The sequence below is a fragment of the Mesoplodon mirus genome (assembly GCF_964341445.2).
Source record: "Mesoplodon mirus genome assembly, chromosome: 10".
In the NCBI taxonomy this organism is placed as follows: domain Eukaryota; kingdom Metazoa; phylum Chordata; class Mammalia; order Artiodactyla; family Ziphiidae; genus Mesoplodon; species Mesoplodon mirus.
In genome coordinates this window covers 36,093,537-36,110,782 of record NC_138986.1, presented here as the reverse complement: position 1 = coordinate 36,110,782, position 17,246 = coordinate 36,093,537, and the positions used below count along the sequence as shown (strand labels likewise).

The following is a 17,246-nucleotide window of genomic DNA, read 5'->3' as shown; positions in this document are numbered from 1 at the left end:
TTTTAATCCTCTACCAAAATTCTTAATTTTGTCTTTTATCCCCTTCAATATAGAAAGCACAGTTATGTTAAAGTATGTAATTGAAAAAAGGGGTCCTATGGGTCTGTTTCTTTTATATATTGTTTCTCTTGGTTCTTTTTCACGTGTGTGCTGGGTGTTTGTTAAATATATGCCAGATATATTTGAAAATTTATTTGAAAAAATAAGTGAGGGCTAGGATTATGTAAATCCTCTTGAAGAATATAGGAGCATTAACACACTAGGATCACTTGCTGGTGTTCAGCCATTAAGTTCTGTTTCTGTTCTGATTTGCACATACTGCTAGTGTGCTTAGCTGTGGGGATGCCAGTCTAAACTGGGTGGTTTATCAAACTTCCTTTCCTTCTCATTGTTGGCCCTATACTCTTTTTGTTCCTCTAGCTCCATTAAGCTGTCAAAAGGGCTGTCCACCCTCATAGCTGCTTTTGGAATTGGTAAATGTCCCAGGGAGAGAGTGGCTGCACCTTGAGATTTTTGTCCTCTCCTGGATCTTTGTTTGGTAATTCTTGTAATCTCTTGATGCCTTCAAGCAGAAGTCAGGTTTTTTAAAAAATTCTTTTCATCAGGAGGCTTAATCTGAATCACCTAGTTTGCCATCACTGGAAGTGAAAGTCCTCTCTCTATACAGATTCTCCCTGTGTATCAGGGCTTAAGTGAGTTTCTTTCTTTCTTTTTTTTTTTTTTTTTTTTGTGGTACGTGGGCCTCTCACTGTTGTGGCCTCTCCCGTTGTGGAGCACAGGCTCCAGATGCTCAAGCTCAGTGGCCACGGCTCACGGGCCTAGCCGCTCCGCAGCATGTGGGATCTTCCCAGACCGGGACATGAACCCGTGTGCCCTGCATTGGCAGGCGGACTCTCAACCACTGCGCCACCAGGGAAGCCCCTTAAGTGAGTTTCCATTGAAACTTTTCTTCTAAAACTGAAGTAATCTTTTCTTCCTTTGTACTCTGGTACAATACTTATTTGCTTCTTTAAGAGCACTCACTGTTGTACACCTCACTTTTCAGTTACTGGATTAACTGTTAGTTCTAGTAGAGCTTATGCTCCCTCAGGATAAATATATATTTAACTTTACATAGCTCAGTGCCTTGCATATATTAGTTGTTTAATAAATATTGAATTGAGTGAAATGGGATCTCTTCAGGGAAGGCAATCAAAAGGACAGTCTACACTTTTGGACCCATCTACTGTATGAGAACTGCTAGGCAGGAAAGCTATAATGAGTAGCTGCCTTTATGATTTAAGATGAAAGATTGAGTGCAAGTGTGGTCTGGTTTTACCTCTGTGCAGTTAATCAGGGCCAGTTTTAGTTGGCAGCTGCCTTATTGTACTAAAAGTAAACTTCAGACCCCTGGGTTTTATTGCTGGTTCTGAAGCAAACTAAATGGATGAAAGAGTGGCTAAAAGAACTGAAAAGCTCGTGTGAATTAATGCATCAGGTATGCATCGGATCATGCCATATTTTTATATCCAATGTCTAATATAAATTCTTCTGTTCCTGATGTAAAAAGATTCTCAACTGGAAAGTGAATTTGCCATATGATGAATAAAAATCTTGTGTTTTGATTTTTCCAAGTAGGTTGATGTAGTTTAATATGTGTTTTGCTTTTAAATTTGAAACTTGGATTATCACATTTACTCTCACTTTAAATCATTGCTTAGATTTTAGGTAATGGTGCTAATCCTATGCCGTAAAATTTCCAATAATCCTCACTTAAAAAAAAAACAACTCTTAGAACCTTTGTGCTTTAACCTGTTGCTAATTTCTAACAATGTATTCCAAGAGCAGCACACTTTCCTGTTTTAAATGTAAAGCTGATTTCATAATATGGTTTAATACAGAATGAACAATAATCATTCTAGGTCAAGAGACAATCTATAACTTCATTTTTTTCTTTCAAGGATTATAACTTTGTCAGTCTCGCTTGATTTCTTGACTCACTGGACTTCAAGGATAGTGTTGGTCATCATCAGCTTGATTCCTTTAATAACAGCCTAGGTTCTTTGCTCCATTCTTTACAGACCTTACCTCGTGAGGTAGCTGATTCCTGTTTTATAGGTGGGGGAACTGAGAGTTAAAGGAGTTAAGCTTCTTGTAAAAAAAAAAATAAAATCACACAGCTGCTATTTGGAAGAACTGAAGAACAAATTGTGGTCTGACTCTGAGGTCCAGTGATGCCTCCTATTCAAATTTGTGTCACCCATGTTGCAAAATGACTTTTGGACTACCTTCAGTGATTTACTGATAGTCTATGCTAGTTCTTGGTCTGTCCATGTGATTCAACTGAGTTCAGCACCTTCTAATGCCAGGGATTAAAAAAATGATTTGTTGCATAGACAAAAGGGAAAACAGAGAAAGTACTAGTTGTTCAAACCTCCCATTCTTTCATGGTCTGGGTGTACATTCTGTCATGGTGGCTGTGGCTCATGATGGGCGTGGTGTTAAACGTTCCTTCCCCTAGTTGGGATGAGAGGAGATTGTAGGCACCCCGCAGTGGGGACACTTATCTCTCATTAGGTTTACTCCTCTCTAAGACCTATACAGAGGAGTGGGATTCTACCTGCTTTATGTTATTTGGGGAGGCAAAATTTGTTAGTAGTATAAATCATAAAGTTTGTATAATCATCCTGTGTTTATCAACACACAGTGATTGCTTCATAGACTATATGTACTATCTGAACAGATTTCAAGTTTGCATACCTGATGTTTTAAAGTAGCTTTTGTATTCTCTTTCTAGTTCTGTAATTTTATCCAGAAAGGAGGTTAACGTACCATAACTTGTACATAATGAATCCACAGTGATGCTCCCTAGTTAATCACTTTTCTTTTTTTAAATTTAACATATATTTATTCATCTAATTAACTGGACAAGACAGCAGAGTTAACCTCTAAAGGGACTCCTGACATTTGGTAAAATTCTATTATTCATCTTTTAGTCTTTTAATCATAAATTAATACATTACTAATGATTTTAGTTTCTAGAAAAAAAATGGTCCCAAATACAGCTTGTAAACAAATATAATAAAAATAATTTTCTGTGCTAGTAATCAAAAAATTAAAATAACAAGTTAAAAGTACTATTTTTTAATCTACTTAATTAACAAAAACAGTACAACATCCAACTGAGCAGTAGTGAAGGCAAATTGATACTTTCACCTTATAATTTAGAACAGTCCGTTAAGAAAGTATTTTGGGAGTGGCTTCAAGATGGCGGAGGAGTAGACATGGAGATCACCTTCCTTCCCACAAATACATCAAAATTATATCTACATGTGGAACAACTCCTACAGAACACCTACTGAATGCTGGCAGAAGACCTCAGACTTCCCAAAAGGCAAGAAACTCCCCACATACCTGGGTAGAGCAAAAGAAAAAAGAGAAAACAGAGACAAAAGAATAGCAACAGGACCTGCCCCTCTGGGAGGGAGCTGTGAAGGAGGAAAAGTTTCCACACACTAGGAAGCCCCTTCACTGGCAGAGATGGGGACGGTAAGGGGGACATTTCGGAGCCACGGAAGAGAGTGCAGCAACAGGGGTGTGGAGGGCAAAGCGCAGAGATTCCCACACAGAGGGTTGGTGCTGACCAGCACTCACTAGCCCGAGAGGCTTGTCAGCTCACCCCCCGGGGTGGGTGGGGGTTGGGAGCTGAGGTTCAGGCTTCGGAGGTCAGACCCCAGGGAGAGGACTGGGGTTGGCTGCCTGAACACAGCCTGAAGGGGGCTAGTGTGCCACAGCTAGCTGGAAGGGAGTCCGGAGAAAAGTCTGGACCTGCTTAAGAGGCAAGAGACCATTGTTTTGGGATGCACGAGGAGAGGGGATTCAGAGCACCGCCTAAATGAGCTCCAGAGACGGGCGCGAGCCATGACTATCAGCGCAGACACCAGAGATGGGCATGAAACGCTAAGGCTTCTGCTGCAGCCACCAAGAAGCCTGTGTGCAAGCACAGGTCACTATCCACACTTCCCCTCCCGGGAGCCTGTGCAGCCCACCACTGCCAGGGTCCCATGATCCAGGGACAACTTCCCTGGGAGAACACAAGGCACGCCTCAGGCTGCTGCAACCTCATGCTGGCCTCTACTGCCGCAGGCTCACCCCACATTCCATACCCCTCCCTCCCTCCGGCCTGAGTGAGCCAGAGCCCTCGAATCAGCCACTCCTTTAACCCCGTCCTGTCTGGGCAGAGAACAGACGCCCTCAGGCGACCTACACGCAGAGATGGGCCAAATCTAAAGCTGAACCCCAGGAGCTGTGCGAACAAAGAAGAGAAAGGGAAATCTCTCCCAGCAGCCTCAGGAGCAGCGGATTAAATCTCCACAATCAACTTGGTGTACCCTGCATCTCTGGAATACCTGAATAGACAACGAATCATCCCAATATTGAGGTGGTGGACTTTGGGAGCAACTGTAGGCTTGGGGTTTGCTTTCTGCATCTGATTTGTTTCTGGTTTTATGTTTATCTTAGTTTAGTATTAAAAGCTTATTATCATTGGTAGATTTGTTTATTGATTTGGTTGTTCTCTTTTTAAATTTTAAATATATATATATATATTTTCCTTTTTCTCTTTTTGTGAGTGTGTATATGTATGATTCTTTGTGTGATTTTGACTGTATAGATTGGCTTTTGCCATTTGTCCTAGGGTTCTGACTGTCTTTTTTTTTTACTGTAGTTTTTAGCACTTGTTATCATTGGTGGATTTGTTTTTTGGTTTGGTTGCTCTCTTCTTTATTTCCTTCTTTTTTTTAATTACTTTTTAATTTTTTTATTTTTAACAGTTTTTTCTATTTTAATAACTTTATTTTATTTTATTTTTTCCTTTCTTTCTTTCTTTTTTTTTTCTCCCTTTTCTTCTGAGCCATGTGGCTGACAGGGTCTTGGTGCTCCAGCCAGGTGTCAGTCCTGAGCCTCGGACGTGGGAGAGCCGAGCTAAGGACATTGGACCACCAGAGACGTCCCGGCCCCACGTAATATCAAACGGCAGAAGCTCTCCCAGAGATCACCATCTCAACGCTAAGACCCAGCTCCACGGAATGACCAGCAAGCTACAGTGCTGGACACCCTATACCAAACAACTAGCAAGACAGGAACACAAACCCACCTTTAGCAGAGAGGCTGCCTAAAATCATAATAAGTTCACAGACACCCCAAAACACACCACCAGACGTGGTCCTGCCCACCATAAAGACAAGATCCAGCCTCATCCACCAGATGAGGCACCAGTTCTACACAACCCTTCGAACCAGCCTACACAACCAGGAGGCCTACACAACCCTCTGAACCACCAGGAAGCCTACACAACCAGGAAGCCTACACAACTCTGAACCACCAGGAAGCCTACACAACCAGGAACCCTACACAACCCTCTGAACCAACCTTACCCACTGGGAGCAGACATCAAAAACAACGGGAGCTATGAACCTGCAGCTTGCGAAAAGGAGACCCCAAACACAGTAAGTTCAGCAAAATGAGAAGACACAGAAATACGCAGCAGATGAAGGAGTAAGGTAAAAACCCACCAGACCAAACAAATGAAGAGGAAATAGGCAGTCTACCTGAAAAAGAATTCAGAATAATAATAGTAAAGATGATCCAAAATCTTGGAAGTAGAATGGAGAAAATACAAGAAACGTTTAACAAGGACCTAGAAGAACTAAAGAGCAAACAAACAATGATGAACAACACAATAAATAAAATTAAAAATTCTCTAGGAGTCAATAGGAGAATAACTGAGGCAGAAGAACGGGTAAGTGACCTGGAATATAAAATAGTGGAAATAACTACCACAGAGCAGAATAAAGAAAAAAGAATGAAAAGAATTGAGGACAGTCTCAGAGACCTCTGAGACAACGTTAAATGCACCAACATTCGAATTATAGGGGTTTCAGAAGAAGAAGAGAAAAAAAGGGACTGAGAAAGTATTTGAAGAGATTATAGTTGAAAACTTCCCTAATATGGGTAAGGAAATAGTCAAGTCCAGGAAGCCCAGAGAGTCCCATACAGGAGAAACACGCCAAGACACATATTAATCAAACTGTCAAAAATTAAATACAAAGAAAAAACACTAAAAGCAGCAAGGGAAAAGCAACAATAAACATACAAGGGAATCCCCATAAGGTTAACAGCTAATCTTTCAGCAGAAACTCTGCAAGCCAGAAGGGAGTTGCAGGACATATTTAAAGTGATGAAAGGGAAAAACCTACAACCAAGATTACTCTACCCAGCAAGGATCTCATTCAGATTCGATGGAGAAATTAAAACCTTTACAGACAAGCAAAAGCTAAGAGAATTCACCACCACCAAACCAGCTTTACAACAAATGCTAAAGGAACTTCTCTAGGCTGGAAACACACAGAAGAAAAAGACTTACAGTAACAAACCCAAAACAATTAAGAAAATGGTAATAGAAACATACATATCGATAACTACCTTAAATGTAAATGGACTAAATGCTCCAACCAAAAGACATAGACTGGCTGAATGGATACAAAAACAAGACCTGTACATATGCTGTCTACAAGAGACCCACTTCAGACCTAGGGACACATACAGACTGAAAGTGAGGGGATGGAAAAAGATATTCCATGAGAATGGAAATCAAAAGAAAGCTGGAGCAGCAATCCTCATATCAGACAAAATAGACTCTAAAGTAAAGAATGTTACAAGAGACAAAGAAGGACACTACATAATGATCAAGGGATCAGTCCAAGAAGAAGATATAACAATTGTAAATATTTATGCACTCAACATAGGAGCATCTCAATACATAAGGCAAATGCTAACAGCCATAAAAGGGGAAATCGACAGTAACACAATAATAGTAGGGGACTTTAACACCCCACTTTCACCAATGGACAGATCACCCAAAATGAAAATAAATAAGAAAACACAAGCTTTAAATGATACATTAAACAAGATGGACTTAATTGATACTTATAGGACATTCCATCTAAAAAACAGTAGATAACACTTTCTTCTCAAGTGCTCATGGAACATTTTCCAGGATAGATCATATCTTGGGTCACAAATCAAGCCTTGGTAAATTTAAGAAACTTGAAATCATATCAAGTTTCTTTTCCAACCACAACACTATGGGGTTAGGTATCAATTACAGGAAAAAATCTGTAAAAAATACTAACACATGGAGGCTAAACAATACACTACTCTATAACCAAGAGATTACTGAAGAAATCAAAGAGGAAATAAAAAAATACCTAGAAACAAATGACAATGAAAACATGATGACCCAAAACCTATGGGAAGCAGCAAAAGCAGTTCTAAGAGGGAAGTTTATGCAATACAGTCCTGCCTCAAGTAACAAGAAACATCTCAAATAAACAACCTAACCTTATACCTAAAGCAATTAGAGAAAGAAGAACAAGAAAACCCCAAAGTTAGCAGAAGGTACGAAATCATAAATATCAGACCAGAAATAAATGAAAAAGAAGGAAACGATAGCAAAGACAATTAATCCTAAAAGCTGGTTCTTTGAGAAGATAAACAAAATTGATAAACCATTAGCCAGACTCATCTAGAAAAAAAGGGAGAAGACTCAAATCAACAGAATTAGAAAGGAAAAAGGAGAAGTAACAACTGACACTGCAGAAATTCAAAAGATCATGAGAGATTACTACAAGCAACTCTATGCCAATAAAATGGACAACATGGAAGAAATGGACAAATTCTTAGAAAAGCACAACCTTCTGAAATTGAACCAGGGAGAAATAGAAAATATAAACAGACCAGTCACAAGCACTGAAATTGAAACTGTGATTAAAAATCTTCCAACAGGGCTTCCTTGGTGGCACAGTGGTTAAGAATCCGCCTGCCAGTGCAGGGGACACGGGTTCGAGCCTTGGTCCAGGAAGATCCCACATGCATGGAGCAACTAAGCCTATGAGCCACAACTTCTGAGCCTGTGCTCTAGAGCCCGTGAGCCACAACTACTGAGCCTGTGTGCCACAACTAGTGAAGTCCGTTTGCCTGGAGCCTGTGTTCCGCAGCAAGAGAAGCCACCACAATGAGAAGCCTGCCACTGCAACAAAGAGTAGCCCCCGATCGCCCTAACTAGAGAAAGCCCGTGTGCAGCAACGAAGACCCAATGCAGCCAAAAATAAATAAATAAAATAAATAAAAAAAAAATCTTCCAACAAACAAAAGCCCAGGACCAGATGGATTCACCGGCAAGTTCTCTCAAACATTTAGAGAAGAGCTAACACCTATCCTTCTCAAACTCTTCCAAAATATAGCAGAGGGAGGAACACTCCCAAACTCATTTTACGAGGCCACCATCACCCTGATACCAAGACCAGACAGAGATGCCACAAAAAAAGAAAACTACAGGCCAATATCACTGATGAACATAGATGCAAAAATCCTCAACAAAAATACTAGCAAACAGAATCCAACAGCACATTAAAAGGATCATACACCATGGTCAAGTGGGGTTTATCCCAGGAATGCAAGGATACTTCAATATATGCAAATCAATCAATGTGATACAAAATATTAACAAATTGAAGAATAAAAACCATATAATCATCTCAACAGATGTAGAAAAAGCTTTCGAGAAAATTCAACACCCATTTATGATAAAAACCCTCCAGAAAGTAGGCATAGAGGGAACTTACCTCCACATAATAAAGGCCATATATGACAAACCCACAGCCAACATCATTCTCAATGGTGAAAAACTGAAATTATTTCCACTAAGATCAGGAACAAGGCAAGGTTGCCCACTCTCACCACTATTATTATGCATAGTTTTGGAAGTTTTAGCCACAGCAGTCAGACAAGAAAAAAAAATAAAAGGAATCCAAGTTGGAAAAGAAGAAGTAAACCTGTCACTGTTTGCAGATGACATGATACTACACATAGAGAATCCTAAAGATGCTACCAGAAAACTACTAGAGCTAATCAATGAATTTGGTAGTGTAGCAGGATACAAAATTAATGCACAGAAATCTCTTGCATTCCTATACACTAATGATGAAAAATCTGAAAGAGAAATTAAGGAAACACTCCCATTTACCATTGCAACAAAAAGAATAAAATACCTAGGAATAAACCTACCTAAGGAGACAAAAGACCTGTATGCAGAAAACTATAAGACACTGATGAAAGAAATTAAAGATGATACAAATAGATGGAGAGATATACCATGTTCTTGGATTGGAAGAATCAACATTGTGAAAATGACTCTACTACCCAAAGCAATCTACAGATTCAATGCACTCCCTATCAAACTACCAATGGCATTTTTCCAAACTACCAATGGCATTTTTCACAGAACTAGAACAAAAAATTTAACAACTTGTATGGAAACACAAAAGACCCCGAATAGCCAAGGCAATCTTGAGAAAGAAAAATGGAGCTGGAGGAATCAGGCTCCCTGACTTCAGACTATACTGCAAAGCTACAGTAATCCAGACAATATGGTACTGGCACAGAAACAGAAATATAGATCAATGGAACAGGATAGAAAGCCCAGAGATAAACCCACACACATATGGTAACCTTATCTTTGATAAAGGAGGCAAGAATATACAATGGAGAAAAGACAGCCTCTTCAGTAAGTGGTGCTGGGAAAACTGGAGAGCTACATGTAAAAGAATGAAATTAGAATGCTCCCTGACAGCATACACAAAAATAAACTCCAAATGGATTAAAGACCTAAATGTAAGGCCAGACACTATAAAACTCTTAGAGGATAACATAGGCAGAACAATTCATGACTTAGATCACAGCAAGATCCTTTTTGACCCACCTCCTAGAGAAATGGAAATAAAAATAAACAAATGGGACCTAATGAAACTTAAAAGCTTCTGCACAGCAAAGGAAACCATAAACAAGACAAGAACACAACCCTCAGCATGGGAGAAAATATTTACAAATGAAGCAACTGACAAAGGATTAATCTCCAAAATATACCAGCAGCTCATGCAGCTCAATATCAAAAAAACAAACAACCCAATCCAAAGATGGGCAGAAGACCTAAATAGACATTTCTCCAAAGAAGATATACAGATTGCCAACAAACACATGAAAGGATGCTCAACATCACTAATCATTAGCGAAATGCAAGTCAAAACTACAATGAGGTATCACCCCACACCGGTCAGAATGGCCATCATCAAAAAATCTACAAACAATAAAAGCTGGAGAGGGTGTGGAGAAAAGGGAACCCTCTTGCACTGTTGGTGGGAATGTAAATTGATTCAGCCACTATGGAGAACAGTATGGAGGTTCCTTAGAAAACTAAAAATAGAACTACCATACAACCCAGCAAGCCCACTACTGGGCATATACCCTGAGAAAACCATAATTCAAAAAGAATCATGTACCACAGTGTTCATTGCAGCTCTATTTACAATAGACAGGACATGGAAGCAACCTAAGTGTCCGTCAACAGATAAATGGATAAAGAAGATGTGGCACATATATACAATGGAATATTACTCAGCCATAAAAAGAAAGAAAATTGAGTTACTTGTTGTGACATGGATGGACGTAGAGTCTCATACGGAGTTAAGTAAGTCAGAAAGAGAAAAACAAATACCATATGCTAACATATATATATGGAATCTAAAAAAAAATAAAGTTCTGAAGAACCTAGGGGCAGGACAGGAATAAAGACGCAAACGTAGAGAATGGAAGTGAGGACACGGGGAGGGGGACGGGTATACTGGGACAAAGTGAGAGAGTGGCATGGACATATATACACTGCCAAATGTAAAATAGATAGCTAGTGGGAAGCAGCTGCATAGCACAGGGTGATCAACTCTGTGCTTTGTGTCCACCTAGAGTGGTGGGATAGAGAGGGTGGGAGGGAGACGCAAGAAGGAGGGGATATGGGGATATATGTATATGTATAGGTGATTCACTTTGTTATACAGCAGAAACTTAACACACCATTCATTGTAAAGCAATTACACTCCAATAAAGATGTTAGAAATAAAAAAACGTATTTTGACCACATATACTCTAAGAAGCCATAAAATTTTTCACATCTCTGAGTATAGTAATGCTACTTTAAAGAAACAGTCTCAAATGGAAGCCATATATTTGTGAAAATAAGTATTTAGCTTTGTTTTAAACTGATAAAATTGAAAACACGTAAATGTCCAACAAAAAGTATATTGTTTCCTACTGAGAAATTTGCAGTCCTGATGCCAAGGAAGAAAATGTTTATGATATTAATATTCAAAGGGAAAACACAGGAATCCTAAACATCATTACGAACATGTTTTTTCTTTTCTGAACATCCTCAAATCATGTAACTTATTTGTATTGATCCATTGTCAGATTTACTAATCTATTGTTTCTGTAATCTGCTTTTTCCTTTTAAAAATCAGGGCATTTTCTCAAAGTTTTTTGGCAATGCTTTTTTTTTTCTTTTTTCTAAAATTTCTCAGAAATTACTTACCATGATTGTGACTGTAAAATTTTTTTAGAACCCAGAGTTGTAATTTTTCTGGTATTGACATTTAAACACCTTAGGTAGATAATCTGCTCTTCTTGTGTGTGTGTTATAACTGCATCTTAATAGACTTTAAGTTCCCTATGTTAAAATGTATTCTCTCTCTGATATTTTCAATATAGGAAATACAGTCTCTGCTTTCACTTTTTGGAGGTCAGTTCACCAATAGTCAGGAAACTTATGGAAAGGTAAGTTGAATTTGTATTTTTCATTAGACCATATGTAGAACCTTGGATTTAAAGAAAAGAACTCAAAATCTTAAATTTATATTTTTATGGTTACTTGTGTCTGTTTTTAGGGGCAATTGAATAAAAGGGATATTTTAGAGAAATTTTGGTTTTGGAAAGTTAGATTTATTTCCAGTATTCACTTATTTTATTAGTTTTTAAATTGTAGTTCAACAGTTTTACCATAATTTATATCTGTTGCTTCATTGGAAAAAAGGGCTGTCTTCTATTGATGAGGTATAATTAGAGTTTAGAATTTAGCTGAATTTCAGGCTTATATTGGTACTCATTTTAAAATTTGTAATTGTGCATGTGTGAAATTTTGAGTTTATATATTTTGTATTTGACGGTTTATCAGAGGAGTTTGGAAAATAGAAAAAAAAATCATTCACAATTCTTCTTCCTTGACATGACATAATTTGGGGTACTGCCTTCTAGTCTTTTTTCGTATACGTTTTTTCCCCTCAGTGGTATTGCTACCAGTGAACTTCTGCATCTCTTTTTCATTTGATAGCATTAATATAGGCGCATATTTCTGCATAGCTTTCATTACTAACAGGGCTGTGTAATATTTTCCATCGATTAGCTCTGCCGTAATTTATCTAATGATTTCATTTCATTCAGGTTGCTTTTAAATTTTTCCTAATAAAAATAATACTGACATGACCATCTTTTTTCCTGTTTGGATTATTTTGAATTTTTCTGTAGGGTAGTGTAAATATTGGAATAAAGGCTGGGTATGGCAGGGAGGACTTTTCACAAAAGATGAGAGAACTTAAGTTGAAAGTCTCCTGGTGTTGGACTTGTACTCCTGAATGAATTTCACTTATTGAGGGAGGAGGAAAAGAGGGAGAGTGTGGATATAACTGGGTGAGGGTGTTAAACTGAGGTTAGGATCCTGCTACATTTTGCTGCATTCTGGCAAGTGGTTATCTGGGTGGAGCACAGAAGTGCCTATAATCTTGGGTATTAAAACCCGCTGATGCACTTGGAACTTTTTTCCTTAGATAAAATAATAAAAATAAATGATTTTTTTTTTTTTGCCGTAAGCGGGACTCTCACTGCTGTGGCCTCTCCCGTTGCGGAGCACAGGCTCCGGACGCACAGGCTCAGCGGCCATGGCTCACGGGCCCAGCCGCTCCGCGGCATGCAGGATCCTCCCAGACCGGGGCACGAACCCATGTCCCCTGCATCGTCAGGCGGACTCTCAACCACTGTGCCACCAGGGAAGCCCAATAAATGATAATTTAATAATATACTGTATAATTTTCCATCATAGTTATTGCAGAGACAATAACTATGTTTCCCACCCCCTCGGGTGGCCACAACTACCTAGAAAAAAAGGGATCATTCAAAGAAATACATTACTTAGTAGTTAAAAATAAAATAGCTGTGTTATAAGAAATAATTAGCAACAATAAAAAAATTCTGAAATTATATTTTGGGGTAAAATACTCATTAATTCTTGATCAAACTATAAAAGAGCAAATACAAAATTAACCTGAAGTTTAAATATCCTTAAATTTGCTGATGTTTTCATTTATACAGTCATTTATAAAAGTGTTCTGATATTGTACTGTATTATCTTAACAGGTTACCTATTAAAATAATTTACTTTTTTTTTTAACTATTGGAGCAATTTTTATTTTGGTTAGTGTCAAATCAGATATTCTTACATAAAAGTAGCAGATAGGAATCTCTCCTTATTGACTTCTTAAACGAAAGCATATGAGGCCATAAAACCATATATTGTTGTTTCTTTCAGTCTCCTTTTTGGATTCTTAGCATTCCCTCTGAAGATATTGCCAGAAACTTAATGAAACGGACAGTGTGTGCCAAGTAAGAAAAACTTATAGTGTCCTCCTGCATGAGTGTAAACCAGACTCCTCATAACGACTCTGTCCTATTTTTTGCTTATGTTGGCAGAAGGTAGAAGGGATTGATTGTTTGGGGAGCTCAGCTTAGCTTGTAGTTACATGTATTTGCCACTGGATGGTGGTAGGAGAACAGAGGAGAGTTATCTGCTGAAACTGAGGGTGAGAGAATTTCAGTGGTGAAATGAAGAAACACTTGCTTTAGAATAATTTTTTTAAACTTCTACATTAAGCAAGCATATGGTGTAAGATGTAAATGCTATGTTATTACATAGGATAAATGCCACATTTAATTATAACCAAAGTATTGAAAACCTAAAAATGTTTTTCTTATAGATGGTTTTTAGTTAGATGAACAGATTGGTGAAGTGTAAGATGACAAAAAATGAGGACTACCATACAGTATGTTTTCTGTTTTATTTGTTAGAGGAACTCTGATTATCATATCTTGATATGGATTAATATAATGATGTCATCCTTATTTATCCTGCCTGAGTGTTTTCTAGCTTTTATCATTAGTATCTGTTCTTTTTTCATTTCTTTTCTTTTTTTCATTTTTTTTTTTTATTGTTGGAGAATTCTATCTTTGGGTTTGAAAATTAAACTGCATTTTTAGCTACCATTTTAAGAACTGAACAACTTATGTTATCCTTGAGTTGCTTTTTTTTTACATGCCCCCCTGCCCCCAAACATTTCTGAAAACTTCTTTTTGCTTAGAAATTACAATATTTAATAATGCAGTGCAAATAAGAATTTACATATATCTAGTTCTGTTAGCATGGTTAGCAATACTTTATAGCATAGTATGTCATTGCTATATTATTGAATAGACTACAACCCACATATTAAATTTATCCTATTGAAAATTAGCTGCAGTGCTAAATCTAATCTCATAAATTGAGGCTTGTTGATGGGTCTTACTTAGTCAATAAAAATGACTAGAAAGCAGAAACAGAACTAAGAAACACATCCTTTGAATAATTATTACTCTACATTAGCGTATTAAAATTTATGGCTGTCAGAGGTGTTTGAATTCCAAAGGTAAAGCTTATAGGTTTAAAATAGCTACTTGAGAACCAGAACTTGTATACTTCCTTCAAAGCTCATATCTTCTGATGAATATATTTGAGTAATGGTACAATAAATAGTTGTGTAATAGTTGTATAACATTATGAAATAATGTCCCTGGCTGCTTTTTAGCCTCTGTATATTTTGCATAGCTGAGGTTATACCTTAAGTGATAACTAAGTAAGAACAGTATTACTGCAGAGGCCCTCTCTCTATAAATTTAATAGAAATGGGGGAATTCATTTTCAGAGGATAAAATTTAAAGTTCTAATTGTAGCATTAATTGTTCTGGAACTAATAGACTTTTAGAACTGTGCATTCAAAGCTAACTTAAATTCAAATTTTTTTGTGGTAGAATAGGGATTGAAAGTTGATTTTATTTGACTTATTTTTAACATGGACTAGTATGAGCATATCACAAGCAGTGATATATAACAAACACTTAGGTACCTACCTTGTTAGATCTCAACATTTTGAGATATTTGCCACAGCCTTTTTTTTTTTAAAGAAATAAACCATGACAGAAACCATTGGTGCTCCTTGTGTATCTTTCCCCATTCTATTACCCTTCTTCCCTCAAAGCATAGTTTCTTAAAGCATTTTTATTTGTCAGAAAGGTTTCATTATTACTGCTATAATCAGTGAAATATTTTAGGTCATATTGATATTATATTAGTAAGTTGACATCCATGCTTATTTATGTAGCACTCATGAGATGTGGCAATTCATATAAGTTTTATAATCTCTAAAATAGGGATCATAATAGTGCAGTCATATATATGAAAACCGTTTACTCCGAAATCTAAATCACAAAAGGTGTTACTCCAGTGTTCCAATTATAACTGAAGCTTATGATGTTATATATCTAATATTTTTATTTTGCCATTTAAGTATAAATTTATTAATGTTATATAAATTCTTTCTGAAAAAGAGGGTAGGGAGTATTATTTCATTTTTACTGACTCTAGGTTATCACTACAAGCATTAGTTCCTATAAATTACCGTATAATTGTTCATTAGGGATAATTATGATTTATGGAATTGTCTGTGCCTTTCCTGAATGGCGTGGAGTTCCTGTCTTTTTGCATATTTATATCTGAGAAGCAGTGTATAGATTCTGGAGTCAGATGGATTGGGTTTGAATCTTAGCTTAACCAATTGCTATGTGACCTGAGAGAGTTATTTAATCTTTCTGTGCCTCAGTTTCCTCATTGGTTAAATGGATGATGATACTGGCAGCTACCTAATAGGATTCCTGTGAGGAATATGTGAATTAATATTAAATGGCCTTAGAACAGTCCCTGGTACTTTGAGTTATATTGTTAGCTCTTACTTAGCTAAGTAAGGGTAGTATTACTGTAGAGGCCCTCTTTCTATAATTCATTACAAGGGAAAGGAGGAATTCATTTTCAGAAGATAGTATCCTCAGTCCTAATGGCAGCATTACTTACAATCATAAAGTAATTGAATTCAGATGCACAAAGTTGTGCTAATATATAGATCAAGTTCCATTACAACTAATTCTAAGAATTGTTTCATTCATTACAATGAAATTTTGCTTAATTTTTTATGTTCCTTGAAGTTGATAGACGCTTGAGATTTTTTTGTAGTAAGAATTTTGTTTTTGTAAGTCATTATTACTAAATGTTATTAAATAATGGCTAAATATTAATGGTAACATTTTTATCTGGTCATTTTTCCTTTTGTTTTATTCAGAAGACAATGAGAATGATTGAATTTCCTGCACCTTTATTACTGTTTCACTAAAATCACAAGTCATTTTACGGAATCATTTGTGTTCTAGTTAAGAAATGATGAAGTGATAACACAACATTGTAAATCAACTATACTCCAATAAAAATTTTTTTAAATGATGAAAACTTCAAAAAATCTTGACTTGTAAATCCTCCTTCTTTGTGTAAAGTTCAACTTCTGTGTTAATTTAGACTTAAGCTATATTTGTTTCCAGAATGCGTATTTCTCATTTATAGCTTAGAAAACATAGGCAATAATTGTTTTAGTGGAGCAAGCATAAAGAACCAGTGAAATAATTGTTACATATTACTGTATGAACTCATTTTTTTTTTTTTTTTACTGAGGTTAATGTCAATCATTTATTTCCTAGGTCTATATTTGAACTATGGGGTCATGGAAAGTCTCCAGAGGAGCTATATAGTTCTTTGAAAAACTACCCTGTGGAGAAGATGGTGCGTAGTGAAATGTGGTTTTATGTAAGCATATCTGTAGATACTGTAGAATTACTAAGCTTAAAGAATTTATCTGCTCTTATTTTAGGTTCCATTTCTGCATTCAGATTCTACATATAAAATAAAGATTCACACATTTAATAAAACGTTGACACAAGAAGAAAAAGTCAAACGGATAGATGTAAGTGTATTTAGAAAAAACCAAAAACCTATGAGATTAATGTAATATAGCCACTGTTGATATATAATATCCTCAATGTCTACTAAGTGCTTCTTTTGTACCACATTATGTGCTAAGTACTTTTCATGTTTTGTCTTATTTAGTGCTGATACCAGACTTACAAGATTGGTATTATTA

At 36.8% G+C, this 17,246-nt stretch overlaps 1 protein-coding gene across 1 annotated transcript in view; it reads left to right on the top strand.

The window, feature by feature from the left end:
• Positions 1 to 17,246, top strand: part of TRMT11 (tRNA methyltransferase 11 homolog) — a 62,877-nt gene that overhangs the window by 3,508 nt on the left and 42,123 nt on the right. Inside the window, exons 2-5 of the mRNA XM_082633449.1 lie at positions 11,635 to 11,700; positions 13,505 to 13,578; positions 16,807 to 16,888; positions 16,977 to 17,069. Of these exons, the coding sequence (XP_082489575.1) occupies positions 11,635 to 11,700; positions 13,505 to 13,578; positions 16,807 to 16,888; positions 16,977 to 17,069 (315 nt within the window). The remainder of the gene's footprint in view (positions 1 to 11,634; positions 11,701 to 13,504; positions 13,579 to 16,806; positions 16,889 to 16,976; positions 17,070 to 17,246) is intronic.